Raw genomic sequence first — 15,389 nt, forward strand, 5'->3', positions numbered from 1 at the left:
GGAGTGTTCCATGTTGGGTTCTAGATCCACGAGTGCTTTCGGTGCGAAGCTTGCCACAGGGGTTTGATGGGCCAACTGCAGCCACGGCCCGTGGAGGGAGGTTCGGTGGGGCGGAGAGGTGGGGCGGGGGTGGGGCAGGGTGGGGGGTGCTAAAAACTGGAGTATGGATAATTGAAGGTAAGTAAACAATTTAATAAATAAAACGAATTTTGTAGCGCACCCTGCATCACATTTTACGATGCAGGGCGCGCTACGAAATTCGTTTTTATTAATGAAATTGTTTACTTACCTTCAATTATTGATACTCCAGTTTTTAGCACCCCCCACCCTGCCCCTCCCCCGCCCCGCCTCTCCGCGCCACCGAAACTCCCTCCACGGGCCGTGGCTGGCCAACTGTTACAGTTGATGGGCTTGTTACGAGGGCGCTTGCAGGATGTGAGGATTGACCAGCAGGGTGGGTATGACCCTCCAGGTCACAACAAGGTACAAACCCATTACACCTTCAGACATGACCAAAAATAAATACCAGATATCCAGCTGTGGGCACTCACGGCAGGGGTGCACAATGGTACCCATGCTGGAAACTTTTCTGCCCCAGCACCTCAATTATGATAGACTGAATTGAACTGTCTCTAGTTGACCATCTTGCATGACTCTTTCCAGCACTTCGAAATTTCACCGAATTTATTCTCTGCTTTCAACTTTTCATAATGTTTCCTCATTGACGTCCGCCTAGCCTAAAGGCATGACTGCAACACTGTTTAACAGTAATGTCTTTGAAGCATTCTTGCCTATATAGGCAATCTCTTTGTCTTTGCTCGGCGACTTCTTGGCTATGTAAACAGCTACGTGGAGTGGGTGGAGCGCAGGCTGGATAAGGAAATAATTGTACGGTGAGAGGCAGAGGAACAGGATAATAATCCCTGAATAAGGTTGGGCTATTGACATTAGGCAGGTGACTTTAACTTGCTCGACACTGTGGCGATAGAGGCTCGAATTTCAAATATTTTCATTCCAAGGTCGCATCTTCTTTTTAAGGAACTTGAGAACACCACGCAGCACGAGGCCAGTTTTAGGTACCAGAAGGGAAGTTATTCCATACACCTTGGAAGCGGTCTTTAAAAGAAGAGGATTTCAAGCCGACCTAAAAACCGACCTCGAGGATGACTCAAACTTTTGGGAGACTTTCTCATTCAGAATAATAAAATAATGGCTGAACTCAGGACACTTACACCAATGGTGCCCTGGGGAACATACACTCTTTTTCGTTTGCTGATCGTTTTTGCCCTTTCCCTGGCCTCTTTCTGCTGCCCTCAACTTTGCAGTTGCCCAGGTGGAGCGGTGAACTGCACCAGTAAAAACCTGCGATTCGTCCCTGAAAATATCAGTCCGCTCACTACTGCCCTTTCATTGGCCCACAATGACATCGCATCCTTACGACCCAACTCCTTCCGCAGGCTCGAGCGCCTGCAGAGCTTGGAATTACAGCACAATGGGATCTCCCTTCTCCTCGACCAGGCCTTCGAGGGCCTCTGGAGCCTCCGGTACCTGGATTTAAGCTTCAACCATATCACTTCCCTGAGGCCCGAGTCCTTTAAGTCTCTCCCCAGCCTCACAACTTTAAATCTGGGATACAACCGGATCGGAAGCCTGGATCCGGGGGTCCTGGTTTGGTTTCCGTCCTTGCAGGAGCTGTTTCTGAATGACAACGCCTTGCGCACCCTCGAGGCCGGGGTCCTGCAGCCTCTGCCTTCAGCCGTGTCCCTCCGGCTGGATGGGAACCCGTGGGCCTGCACCTGCCTCATCTTCCCACTCTGGACCTGGATGGCTGAACACAGAGACCGAATTCGAGGTAAGAAAGAGGGCAAGTTTTTTTTTTAGCAGTGCAATCTCATGCAGTCTATAGATGAACTCTTACAGACCCTGGGATGTGTCCTCAGGGTGGTGCAGCCTCAGAGGGGTTCCAGTGGTCACCCTACGAGGAGGTTCTTCATAATTACAGTCTAGATTCCCAGTTTTGTCATTTTAAAGTATCCTTGTCTGCGCCTTGTGGATCCAGTCCAGAGGGGGCCCAGTCAGAAGGATTTGCGGCCAGAATCCAGTTGTAGGGTCTGCAAGAACCAAATGGGCCGAGTTGCAGTGGTGGAAAGGACCTGGTATCAGTTGAGCCCTTTCTTGGGCCATTGTTCCTTAGGACTGTTCCCATGAGGCACAGGGTCAAGACTGATTTGCATATGGCTGGGTTCAAACTGGAATGGCACGGTGAAGCAAAAAAACTATGGATTTAGGCCCAGATCTCTGTACTGGGGGAATGTATGACATTGTTCTGCATTCTGTCCATCAACTATTGTTTTTGCATTTGTCACCCCAAGTGGGACTGGTATACCAAGCCGTGGGTCCCGTGCTCTCTATGCCACTGGAATTAAGCAATCCTGGCTTAAGTGGGGTGAAACCCCGAAACCAGTCGGGAGGACCTGGCTTGGCAGTTCAGGTTGGACTGTTCCCATGAGGCACAGGGTCAAGACTGATTTCCATATGGCTGGGTTTGGAATAGCATGGTGAGCAAAAAAAACGATGGATTTAGGCCCTGATCTCTGTACTGGGGTGAATGTATGACAAAGGCATCTCATGTGAATTATAAATATAAAGAGTTTCAATACATGCGATCTGCTTGCATGCTCAATGGGCAACTCAGATCAGCAAGGTTTTGGGGGACAGCTCCATGTAAGTCCTCGCTCTGCTCAGCCAATTAACTCTGAGGACTAGGGTTCAGGACCAAGCAGTCTGTGCTTTTCAGAGAGCCCTACCCACCACTCCCAATAAAAAGAAGACTACAACTCCCACAATGCACTCATTTACTAAATGAAAGACCAGGGCTGGAAATATGATGCATTTGTGACATGGAGTTCTCTAGTAACACTATTCATTCACAGAGGCCTGGTAGCTTGAGATCTGGCTAATGTTTCTTAGCTTACCCACTTGAGCCTACAATTTACCCGTGTGAGACACCTTCCTTAATGTCTACTAAGAGAGTGTTGTACAGTGGGCCCACCTGCACCCGGCAGTCTTCTGGGTGATAAGTAGGGATAAGAGACTGGGTTGAGGTGTAGGGCATTAACATGTCACTCTTGCATACAGTAAAATTCCTGACAAAATCATGTCAGGTCACAGTAATAAAGTATGTAACTTGGAAATCAGTTAAAGTATTTTAAGTTATGTAAAAGTTTGCGTTGCTGAGCTGTGATTAAAGCCATTTATAAGGTTTTAGCTTTGCCACCATAGAATAGTTTATTGGAATGACTATTCTGGCTTTCCCATATGGAAAGGAACTGACATGCAAATATAAAGGAATTAATAAGATGTAGTTAATGTTGGAGGCAAGAGGATGGATGATGCATAAAACATGAAAGATCTGGGCTACAAATTTGGAGGTGTATTGATCTGCCCCGACTACCTCTTGCTAACATACTTCCACATTTTCAGGTGAATTACAATACAATTATGAGACATGTTTGCATTTATGAGAAAGTGGTTAAATTACTTCATTGTAGAACTCTAGAACTGCCTTTTGTTCGGAGTGGGGTATGCATTCATTTTTTATTTTCAAAAGGAACTGGTAAGGCACTGGAATATATACACTTATCAACAGTGTTAAGATGGACCTGAAAAGAGTGCTCAGCAATGCATTACATTTGTTGCCACAATGTAAATGTTAACTTCTAAAGCAGTTAAAAATACATAACAATGAATAGGCTGTAATGGATCAAATATTTGTAGAATGAGCAATGTTTCCCTTATCTGTATGCTGTCTTTAAGTTTTTCCCTACTTCATGGATAACTCTGCATGTTGATAACATTATATTTCCACTGATCAGTCAGTGAAGCTGTCCCGTCAGATGGTCACACGTGGCTGCCCGCTCACCCCAGCAATGATATACCCCACTTATCTACCACTATGCAGGGATAAAGGCAGAGACCGGTCTCGCCCTACAGAGAACCACCTACCTCTACCTGCCAGCCATGCAGGGCTCACAGCAGTTCAAAATTCGAACAAACATTGGCAAAGCCAAAAGGTCCGGCCTTTCTGCTGTGACGGTTTTTTTTAAATGCAAGAATATGGAACAAAACGAAATGAAAAAAGCTTGAAACCACCTACCAGTGGCTGTCATATTTTTTAAATACAAATTGTAAAATTGAAAAACGCTCACTGCTGTGGCTGCATTGCTTGTGCGATTATTTGAACAAAAAGACTTTCAGTCATGTATTGCATTTTATAATTACTATTTGTGAAGGAGACCAGAATAAATTACCATCAAACTAAGCGCTCGGATTAGCACACAGGCAGTTTAAACACCCGAACTTTGAAAAGAAGATAGAAAATAAATCACCATCTAATTAGGTACCCAAACGCGAAATAAATAGCAGATATTTAAAGTTAATAAAAAAATAACACCAAAACACACTTTGAGCCAGCTTTGTAAGTAAAGAGAAAGAAACTATTTTTGGGAGGATGTGGACAATGTACACAGGTTTTGTGCAGTCATTTAAAGTGAAAGGAACCAATGGGTAAAGTGGGCTTCACCACTGTAACTAAAGAAACTTTGAATAATGTAAAAAAAACACACCCTCAACTTTATACAGATAAGCCTTATTTTTGCTTAGCCGTTTTCCTAATGTAACATGTCAATTTTGCAATTATAAAAAGCATTTACTAACACAAACTTTTCTGTGTGAATGAATCTTCTCTGGGTGGGAAGTGGGCATTCCAGGATGAGAACGCCATGGAAGTTTGGAATAACAAACCCTTTTCCATCCCCTTTCTGATATGGAAATGGTCCGTGATTTTCAAGGGTCTGAGACGGTACTTCATTTTTGCTGGTGGATACCACCGGCTCTAATTTTTGCCTACTGTCCAAAAATAACGCCCTGCTGACCCGGGCTGTACATGCATTTCTAAACTTAGGCGAATGGGCGCTGCCATACTTAAATTAAGTACTCAGATATTTATTAGTTTGGAAACAGGTGTGATGAAGCTGTTTGGTCGAACCCTCCTTCTGCCTATGGCGATAGGCCAGTGACAACACAATGTAGGGAAGAACTGGCAGCTGAAACATAAATGCTGCTTGCATGCGCGTGACCTACCTGATGTAGCATGGCAAGGTAATCTGCGCATGCGTGCGCCTAATACAGTCTGTCCTGCCGTTTCGTGTGACTTCAGTTCAGTGCCGTACAATACGTGTTTGCCTTATACATTTGGCAGTTTTCACTGCATCACTGCAAGCAGCCGAGATCGTCACGCATTTATGCTAAGCAGCGTGTTCTGTCTGAGTGCTCGGGGTTACACGTGCAGACGCCCTATCGGACTTATTTTTCCTCAGCTGCAGACATTATAATATTAATACCGGATGGGTGCAGCCGCCTGGCCCATCCTCGAGACAGAGGGCCACGTGGCTGATGCTCAGAGAGGCGCTAAACCTCGTTGGCCTCAATCTCAGGACGGCTGGCCTGGGACCACGTGCACCGCGCTGAGTGTCCTCCCGGGACCTCAATTGAGCTTGCAGGGGGCCTGCTGTGAGGTGGACAGAGAGGGAGGTGGGTGTACAGGCTGCCCTGACCAGTCTGGCTGCTGTCCAATAGCGAGTTAGCCTAAGACACCAACGGGAACCTTCCATGCCACTGCAGTACACATTAAAAGTAACAAGCATTTGCAATGCAATAGGTCTCGCGTTTACAAGAGTATGAGCTATTGGCACTGTAAATGACAATGCCTTTTATTTATGTGTTGTTTTTAAAACAGAGAAAAGGCATAGTCATTTATAATTAAGGCTTCCGGTTTTCCGTTTGTAATGATTTTTACAGATAAATACAGACAGAAAACCGTGTGTTTCCTGTCTGTATTTATTTTTAAAAACGGAAAAATACTGAAAATGGTGCTTCTTTTGAGTGACTCTCCAGGCTGTTTTTCAGGAATTCCAGGCAACAACTGAGCAAATAGACAGCATGGTCAGTTAAAAAACATGTATATTGTACGATGAGATTTCCTTAAATACAGGCATATGTTAACATATATTTGTAATATTGCGCTAATATATACCCATGAGTGTAGTGTTTTGTTAAAAGTGGCTGATAAATTTGCTAAAACATGAAAGGCAACAATGTATGAGTGCACATCCAAGAGTTCAATAAATGTGGAAATATACAATTTGATGGCTCAGTTTATTCTCAAAACACAAAATGAATATGGATTCACCAATAAGATGGCCCAAAAAATAAATATGGACAAATACAGACGGAAATGTTAAAAAAATAAATACCATAAAACCGGAAGCCCTATTTATAATGCCAATAGCTTAAACTTTTGCAAACGGGAGACCTATTAAATTGCAAATACTTTCTATAATTTTTTCTAAAAGCGTTAGGAGAAAGCTTGTCAGACCTGCAACAGCAGGTAGGACAAAGCTATTTGAAAAAAAGCATTTGCAATGCAATAGGTCTCGCATTATAAAAGTTTAAGCTGTTGGCATTGCTAATAATAATGCAACACTAGCAGCTCATAGATTCAGTAATGTGAGACCTATTGCATTGCAATTGTTTTTTTTTTATATAGCACAAACTTGAGTGAAAGGTGTGTATTTATGTTGCATTGAGTGCAGTGTAATTATGTGTTGTATTATTATCTGGCACAGGGTGGTATTTTTTATTTTTTTTGTCCTCATTTACCGCCCATCTCACTTTGAGTTTACATTCAGACCGTCCGTACCCACACTCAGCAAACTGAGAGGCATAGGCAGCTAAGTGTTTAAACTCACCCACCTACCGGCACTTAGACTTGCTGATGTGTTTACCGAGACGCCCACTGAGATAACTCTATTTTACAAGCTTCTAGAGCTAGATGGCCTCGTCTTAGGGGCTCCCCGCTTATACTGGGAGTGGTCCCGACCTGGCCTTAGAGTGGTCAGGCAGCATATTCATAGGACCCACGAGGAAAAAAAAAACCTCTCCCTCTCCGAGTTTTATTGTGATTTCAAAATGTTCCTAAAATTCTCTCTTTTTGGCTGCCAGTTCTCGATAGATCCAACTTAGAAGTCGCCAAGACCGAAGATTGCCATTCTAAAAAGGAAGGAGGGATAGGTTCTTTCCATTTTATGCATATCTGTCTCCTGGCCAGGAGCACAGCATAAAAAGTAGCGATCTTGAGTGGCCTCTAACATTCTCCTGAAGGCCAAAAAAGACCAAGGATATGTCGATGATTACCGATATTCCAATTAGGTCTGACATAAATTTGCCAAAACTGTCCCAACAATCTTTAAACATGTGCGTGTCAGAAGCCAAAGCCAGACCACATTTCTTGCAACAGATGGGCAGCTCTTTGTTAATTTTAGAAAGCCTCAGCGGGGTAAAGTAAACCCTGTGGATGGTCTACCAATGATCGAGAGAGGCAACGAAGCCCAGGTCTTCATCAGCTTCACACACTCCCTCGCCACCGCAGTCAGGTTAACCTCAGCAATCTTAGCTATATCTTAAACTATATTGACCCCTAAATATCTAATTCGGGGGATTATCTGATGCTGATACTGGCTTGGCATCTGGTTCCAAACCATTTCCTCAGTTTTAGTCACGTTAATTTAATACCCCGAGACTAAACCGAAATCCTGGGCCTGGCTGATGACAGCTGTCAAGATCGGCCGTAAAGATTAAAATATCGTCGGCATACAGGGCTACCTCCCTCTCTCACTCTCCATATCTAAAAGGCTGAATGTTGATATCCTCCCTTAGCCGTTGAGCGAATGGCTCGATGTATAGATCAAAAAGGAGAGGGGAGAGTGGGCAGGCCTGTCTAGTGCCCCTAGATATGTTAAAGGGTGCCGTAACCCCGCCGTTTACCAACAACCTAGCCGAGGAGCTCCTGTAAATAGATTGTACAGTGCGACAGAACTTCTCGCCAAGATTGAATTTTTTCAAGGCCTCCGACAGCTATGACCAATTCACCCTGTGGAAGGCCTTGGTGGCATCTAGAGTCATCGCTGCCAAAGGTATGGCATATGTAGACGCCAGGTCTATTGCCCTGATAAGATTGTAAGTTTGGTGTGATAACAGGCGGTCCTTCACAAAGCCGTTCTGATCTCGATGCAGGATATCCCCAACCCCTGTACCCAGACGTGCTGCCATTATGGATGTAAACATTTTATAATCGGCATTCAATAAAGATATGGGTCTATAAGACCCGCAATTGGATGCCGCTTTCCCTGGTTTCAGTATCAAGACCATGAGTCTGGCGGGATCAGGCCTTCTTGCAAGATCTGATTGAAGAGTTTGGTCATAGTAGGAATAGCCTGATTCCCTATTACCTTATAAACCTCGGAAGGTAAGCCATCTGGTCCTGCGGCCTTGCCATTCTTAGTGTTAAAGATTGCCTCCCTTACTTCGGAGCAAGAAACGTCCCTGTCCAGATATCAATGTTGCTCCGGACTAAGAGAAGGAAGCAAAATGTCTTCAAGCACACTGGCTGTCTACATTGCCATCCTCGTAATAGATGTTCTGGAAGAAGGAGTGAAAAGCATCCCGAATTTCCTCATCCATAGCAGAAATGCCCCTTTCATCTCTGATCTCTCTAATGTGGCTCCTTGCTCAGTCTGATTTACTCTTCCAAGCAAGGAGCTTGCCCGCTCCTTCTCCGTATTCAAAGTGTGAGATCTTACTGGCTTCCCACCTTCGGATAAGTCTGGTGCTTAGAATGCTTTTAAGCTGGGCTTTCAAGTCCCTGATCTTATCTCGCTTCTCCTGTAGGATTTCGGGAGGCACTGGAGCCGATAGATCTACCTCTGCATCCTTCAACCTATGCTCGATATCTGTAATTTCCTCCTTGTATATTATGTTCCTATAACTGGACCTGTTGGTAATTTGGCCATGTAGGCAGGCTTTCAAAGAGTCCCAGACTGAGGTGATTAAGGCAGTGCCCACATTCACCTCTAAAAACCAAGACACTTCTTTTGAGAGATGGAGTTCTTCCTCCTTCTCCAAAAGTATAGCGCAGTTAAAAGACCAAGTCCTGATTGGACTGGGCGCTTGACGTTTAAGAGTCAAAAGGACCCCAGAATGGTCCGAAAGGTGGCGTGCCAAATATACTATACTTTTAACCAGGCTCCTTAGTGAGTAGCTGACCAGCACAAAGTCAATACGTGACTGGCGTCTATATTTGAAATTCCGATACAACACCCCTTGCTGCAGCCCAGATCTATCTCTCCAAATCTTCGATAGGGTTAATTGCCTCATGGCCCCCAGCAAATATTCTCGAGATTTAGACAGGGCCACCGCCCTGTTAGATGGAGATTTGTCCAATACAGAGTTTAAAACGATGTTAAAGTCACCTGCAAGGACGATTGGCTCTGGAAAATCCAATAAATGCGAAAAAATGGTCTTTAAACTGGTAGGATCATCCTGGTTAGGGCCGTAGTATCCAGTTAAGGTTAGCAGGGTTTCCATAATTAAAGCTTTGACAACCACCCATCTGCCATTTGGATCTTTTATATAAGAGCAGACATGGGCCCTAGCTGACTTCTTAAAAATATTTGATACCCCTCAAATATTAGCTGATTGGTTTGTGCTAACATGGGAGCCCACCAAATCATTTAATTTTCCTATAGATGCGTTTCCTGGAGGACAATGACCTGCGCTGTGGAGTCCCGCAGATATTGTAAGATCTTATCTCTCCTTGGCCCAGTGCAGTGCGTAGGCCATTGATGTTCGAGGAAAGAATCTGAAGAGAACTCATGGTGGCTCGCCCTTCTCTACCATATCAAAATGCGAAGTGCCAGCTATTAACGCCTTTAGCACCTTGCCTACTCCCTTAACCTTAATTCCAAGCCTGGTCATATCCAAATAGCGAAAATGAGGATTTTTAAAAAATGTTTCTCCCCATTGCCGATCTAACGTGGCTCTAGCCAAGTCTGATCGGATCTGAAAAGGAAAGTCCTTACCTCTCAGCGATTTAAGTTTGAGAGAGAGATTTAAAATCTTAACTTAACTTAAAATAAGACCTCAGGGAGGGGGTGATCCTAGGTTTAGAATCTGGGAAAGGACCCTTAGCCTTAGAGTGTTTAGAGTTCCTCTTCTTAACCTTCCCTGATAAGAAGGTAGAGATGTTCTTTTTGTCAACCTTCCCACCCTTTGAGATCCTCGCCTTCACCATCCAGCCAGCCCTGTTATTGCTGCCATTGCTGCCATTGCTGCCATTGCTGCTGCTGTCAAGATCCTCACAATTGCTGCTATTTGAGATGTTACCAGGGGTAGAAATGCTGGTAGGAATGCTGGTAACCAAGCTCCCCTTCGCATTACTCAACTGCAGTTGATCGGTGTTTTTTTAATTTAGCGGCCTTAGTGGACCTAGCCCTTACAGACCCTCCTCCACCCCTACGCCTCTTATCTTTTGTGTAGCTCTTACCGTTACTCAAGGGGGAGGCAGGGACAAAGGCAGAGACAGACGCAGAGACAGTGGAATTCACCCCAAATGAGCCATCAACTAGAGCGCGTCCTACCTTGTTAGTGGACCCCCCACTGGCCCCGTCAACCTGTAATCCTCCACAGTCCTGAGTGGGAGTCTTCACTGGCATCAGCCCCACATTACAGGAACTTTGCGTGTGGCCGCCGTCATAGCTTTCCTCAGAATGACTCTCCTCCACGATCCGCTCCTGGTTAACCGCTACTCCCTTAATGCTCCCCCTGAGGAGACCGCGGGCTGAAACTCTGCGACTTCTCCTCAGCTCCAGTGCCGCAACGCCCCCAGCCCGTCGAGATGAAGGAGACAGAGGAGGTGCGAGTTACCGTAACGGGGCCAGGGAAGGCGCCTTCGTCTTCACCCTGTCCGCCCCCGCCAACACACATCCGTGGGAGGCGGGCCACCGGCACAGGGCAAAAACAAAAGATGAAAATGGAATCAGAACAGGAGCAGGAGCCCGAGCAAGAACCTGCCCGCGTGCAAAGCGCTGCCCCAGCAGCTATCCACCCAGTCAGAACAAGCGCCTCTGACCAAAAACACAGCCCGTGCCGGGCCCGGGACCACGCAGCCACCACCGCCGTCCCGCCACACAGGCGCTGCCCAAATGGAGAATACAACCCGGGGAGCACTAGAGGTAGATCGCTTCGCCATCACTTCAAAAAACCTCGGCACTCCATTTTGAGATTAAATGAGCGCTAGAGGGTTGGATGAAATCTTCATGTGCAGCGGCCGCTCAGCGTGCAGCCACCATGTTCTCCTACATCTCTCAAGTCCTCTACACCGAGCCTCGGCACAGAGTGGTATTGTGTGGAGTGTATTTATCTTGCATTAAGTAGAGTGTAATTATGTGATGTGCAATTCTGTAGTAGTGAGTGGTATGTGGAGTGTATTTATGTTGTATTGAATACAGTGTAATTATGTGGTATTATGTTGAGTGTAGTTTACTCAATGCAACATAAATACACCCCTCATACCACTCAGTGCTAGAAATTACACACCACATATTTACACACTAATCAATGCAACATAAATATTCTCCACATCATAACACTCAATACCACATAATTACACAACAAATATTTACAACACGTATTTACACTCTACTCAATACAACATAACTACACTCAACATAATACCACTCAGTACCACATATGCTTGTTTCAAGGGTTGTGGTCAGTTTCAGATATCGTACTGCAGTTAGTTTCACGTTATGTGATCAGTTTCAGGTATTGTGGCTGATTTGAAGAACTGTGGTCTGTTTTATGTTGTGTAGTTAGTTTGAGGCAGTCGGGTGCTGGTGTTGTATTATTATTAGCAATGCCAACTGAGACAGAGACGAAAATAACGAAAACACAGAAATATGCAGTAGAAAGATGCTGGTAGAGGGGGCAGCGAGAGGCGGCAAAGTATTAAAGGATAATAAGGAAGACAACAGGGGGTAGGGGTACAATCACTTTTGAGTAAAGAAAATGAGAGAATAAGCAAACCATCTAGCTGCAGAAGAGCTAAGAGAAACATGGGGCGAGCGAGAGAGTACGAGAAACCGGCGGGTGGAAGAGCCCCTTTAAAGAGCATAGGAAATAAGAAAGTAAATGACACATCGGGATGAGTAGGAGAAACAGCAGGGATAAGATCACCTTCAAATAGAGAAAATGAAAGAATAAGTCAAACATATGGGTAGGGAGGAGAAACAGCAGTGTGAGTAAGAGAAGCAGCAGAGGGTGAGATTCACAGGTTCTGGAGGGGGCATTAAAGGGAGAACCTCGGTAGACACTGGAGACAGGCACCGCTGAATAAACAGGTCAACAGGGAGCAATATAATTGAAAGAAGGGTAGAAAGCGATACAGAACGATGTACAGAGAGGGACACCCGAAGGAGGGAGTCAAAGGAAAGGTACGGAGTCAGAAAAAGAATGGGAGAGATGCAAGGAGCAGAGAGAAGAAAGGCAATTGAGCGTAGAGGCAGACAGAAAGAGAGAGACAGGAGAGAGACAGAAACTAGGAGGGTCAAGGGTGAGTGGCAGCGAGGTGAGGAGTGAATGCCAGGAGGGACAATGGTGACTGTCAGGCCATGGGAGTGAAGGGTTAGTGCCAGAGAGGTGAGGAGTGAGTGCCAGGGAGATGAGACGTAAGAGTCAGGAGGGTCACGGGTGAGTGCCAGGGAGGGGAAGGGTGAATGCTGAGAAGGGGAAGTATGAGTGCCAGGGGCGAGGGGTAGCTGCCAGGCCAAGGGGGTGAAGGGCTAGTGCCATGGAGGTGAAGGGTGAGTGGCGAGTAGTGAATGCCAGGAGGGACTTGGGTGAGTGTCAGGGAGGGGAAGGATATGTGCCAGGGAGGGGAAGTATAGGGTACCAGGAGGGTCGAGGGTGAGTGTCAGGGAGGTGACATTTGAGTGTCACGGAGGGTCAATGTTGAGTGCCAGAGAGGGAGAAGGGTGTCAGGTGCGAGGAGTGACTGCTAGGCCTGAGGGGTGAAGGGTGAGTGCCAGGGAGGTGAAGGGTGAGTGACAGACTGCAAACAGTAGTGAGCTGGGGTCTAGAAGGAGGTGCGGAGATCATCACCCAGTGTGTGCCAGTGTGTGCCAGGCTGGGATGCACCAGTGCGAGGCCAGACTTGGGTGGATGCGAGAACCTCTGAACGGCGGGGGCCAAGTCACTCGCAACCTTAGTACAGGAGTGGGGTGCGCAGGAGAGAGTAACATCTTCAAACAAGAAACTATTCAAATTCCTGAAAACTCCACTTTATGGTCTAGCAACCTTATGAGGAAAATAATTAACAAATGAATGGGCTTACGTAGCGGACTTGCAGCTTGTTACAGCAACTTATTGAGATAAAGTTTGCATTGCAAATAAGCCAAAGGTAACACAATTTGAATTAGTAGTGTAAGATTCGCAATGAACTAGCAACAAGTTGAAAAAGCACCCCAGAATTGAACTGAGGATACAGAATAATAAATATGGGGGCAATATTGGTCTCCTTTTCACAGCTGACAGACAAAAAAAGGGTGTTGTGGAGGACTTGGATTCTGGTGGAATCAGAATTTGTAAAAGAGTACATTTTTCATAAAACTTTTTTTTTTAAAACAACTCTGCCACTGTCCTTCTCCTAAGACACAACCTCTGTGAAACAAGCAGATTAGAATAACTGTTTTCTGTTTAAAACTAAGTGGGGTACAAATGCAGTTTAGTATTCTGGTTATTGCTTAAAGGAAGGATAAGAAACCTGGTTACCTTTGTCTGTACCACTGATATCTATTTGGATCGGAGAAAATGCATGGAGTGGTATGGTTGACAGGAGACGTGCAGGCTGCTTAAATACTGTAGAGATTGGATTGCACTAGGAAACAAGAGTGAATGCTGAATAAAACTAGAAACGCAAACACTTTCACCGCGAACGCGGCCGTGAAAGTGAAACTGATCGCGTGAAAGTGAAACTGATCACACTACCTGGCTGAGAGGAGGCTGATAGGCAGTGAGCGGCTGGGGGGCAGGGTGTGTGTTTGTGGTTGTGTGTGGTTGTGGTTGTGTGTGTGCTTGTGTGTGTGGTTGTGTGTGTGTGGTTGTGATTGTGGTTGTGTGTTGTTGTGTGTGTGGTTGTGTGTGTGGTTGTGTGTGTGTGTAGTTGTGTGTGTGTGTGGTTGTGTGTGTGTGGTTGTGTGTGTGGTTGTGTGGGTGGGTGTGGTTGTGTGTGTGAGGTTGTGTGTGGTTGTGTGTGGGGTTGTTTGTGTGGTTGTGTGTGTGGTTGTATGTGTGGTGTGTGTGTTAGAGTGTGTGTGGTTGTGTGTGTGTTGTGTGTGTGTGGTTGTGTGTGTTTATGTGTGTGTGGTTGTGTGTGTGTGTGGTTGTATGTGTGGTTATGTGTGTGGTTGTGTGTGTGGTGTTGTGTGTGGTTGTGTGTAGTTGTGTGTATGTGGTTGTGTGTGTGTGGTTGTGTGATTGGGTGTGGCTGTGTGTGTGGTTGTGTGTGGTTGTGTGTGTGGTTGTGGTTGTGTGTGTGTTTGTGTGTGTGGTTGTGTGTGTGGTGTGTGTGGCTGTGTGTAGTTGTGTGTGGTTGTGTGTATGTAGTTGTGTGTGTGTGGTTGTTTGGTTGTGTGTGGTTGTGTGTGTGTGGTTGTGTGTGGTTGTGTGTGTGGTTGTGTGGTTGGGTGTGGTTGTGTGCGTGGTTGTGGTTGTGTGTATGGTTGTGTGTGTGTGTGTGTGGTTGTGGTTGTGTGTGTGGTTGTGTGTGTGTGCGTGGTTGTGTGTGTGTGGTTGTGTGTGTGTGGTTGTGTGTGGGTACGAATGCAGTTTAGTATTCTGGTTATTGCTTGAAGGAAGGATAAGAAACTTGGTTACCTTTGTCTGTACCACTGATATCCATGTGGATCGGAGGAATTGCATGGAGTGGTATGGTTGACAGGAGACGTGCAGGCTGCTTAAATATTGTAGAGATTGGATTGCACTAGGAACCAAGAGTGAATGCTGAATAAAACTAGAAACGCGAACACTTTCACGGCGAACGCTGCCGTGAAAGTGAAACTGATTGCGTGAAAGTAAAACTGATCGCGTTCGCGCTACCTGGCTGAGAGGAGGCTGATAGGCAGTGAGTGGCTGAGGGGCAGGGTGTGTTTATGTGGTTGTGTGTGGTTGTGTGTGGTTGTGTGTGTGGTAGTGGTTGTGGTTGGTTGTGGTTGTGTGTGTGGTGTGTGTGGTTGTGGTTGTGGTTGTCTGTGTGGTTGTGTGTGTGTGGTTGTGTGTGTGGTTGGTTGTGTGTGTGTGGTTGTGTGTGAGGTTGTGTGTGTGGTTTGTGTGTGTGTGGTTGTGTGTGATTGTGTGTGGGGTTGTTTGTGTGGTTGTGTGTGTGGTTGTGTGTGTGTGTGAGAGAGAGTGTGTGTGTGTGTGTGTGGTTGTGTGTG

At 45.8% G+C, this 15,389-nt stretch overlaps 1 protein-coding gene across 1 annotated transcript in view; it reads left to right on the forward strand.

The window, feature by feature from the left end:
• Window positions 1-1,028: 1,028 nt before the first annotated feature.
• The window catches only part of LRRC26 (leucine rich repeat containing 26), a 97,157-nt gene continuing 82,796 nt past the window's right edge, over window positions 1,029-15,389 (forward strand). Inside the window, exon 1 of the mRNA XM_078640881.1 lies at window positions 1,029-1,852. Within this exon, the coding sequence (XP_078497007.1) occupies window positions 1,210-1,852 (643 nt within the window). The 5' untranslated portion in view covers window positions 1,029-1,209. The remainder of the gene's footprint in view (window positions 1,853-15,389) is intronic.

Source organism: Lissotriton helveticus, chromosome 5_1 (assembly GCF_964261635.1).
Source record: "Lissotriton helveticus chromosome 5_1, aLisHel1.1, whole genome shotgun sequence".
Classification (NCBI taxonomy): domain Eukaryota; kingdom Metazoa; phylum Chordata; class Amphibia; order Caudata; family Salamandridae; genus Lissotriton; species Lissotriton helveticus.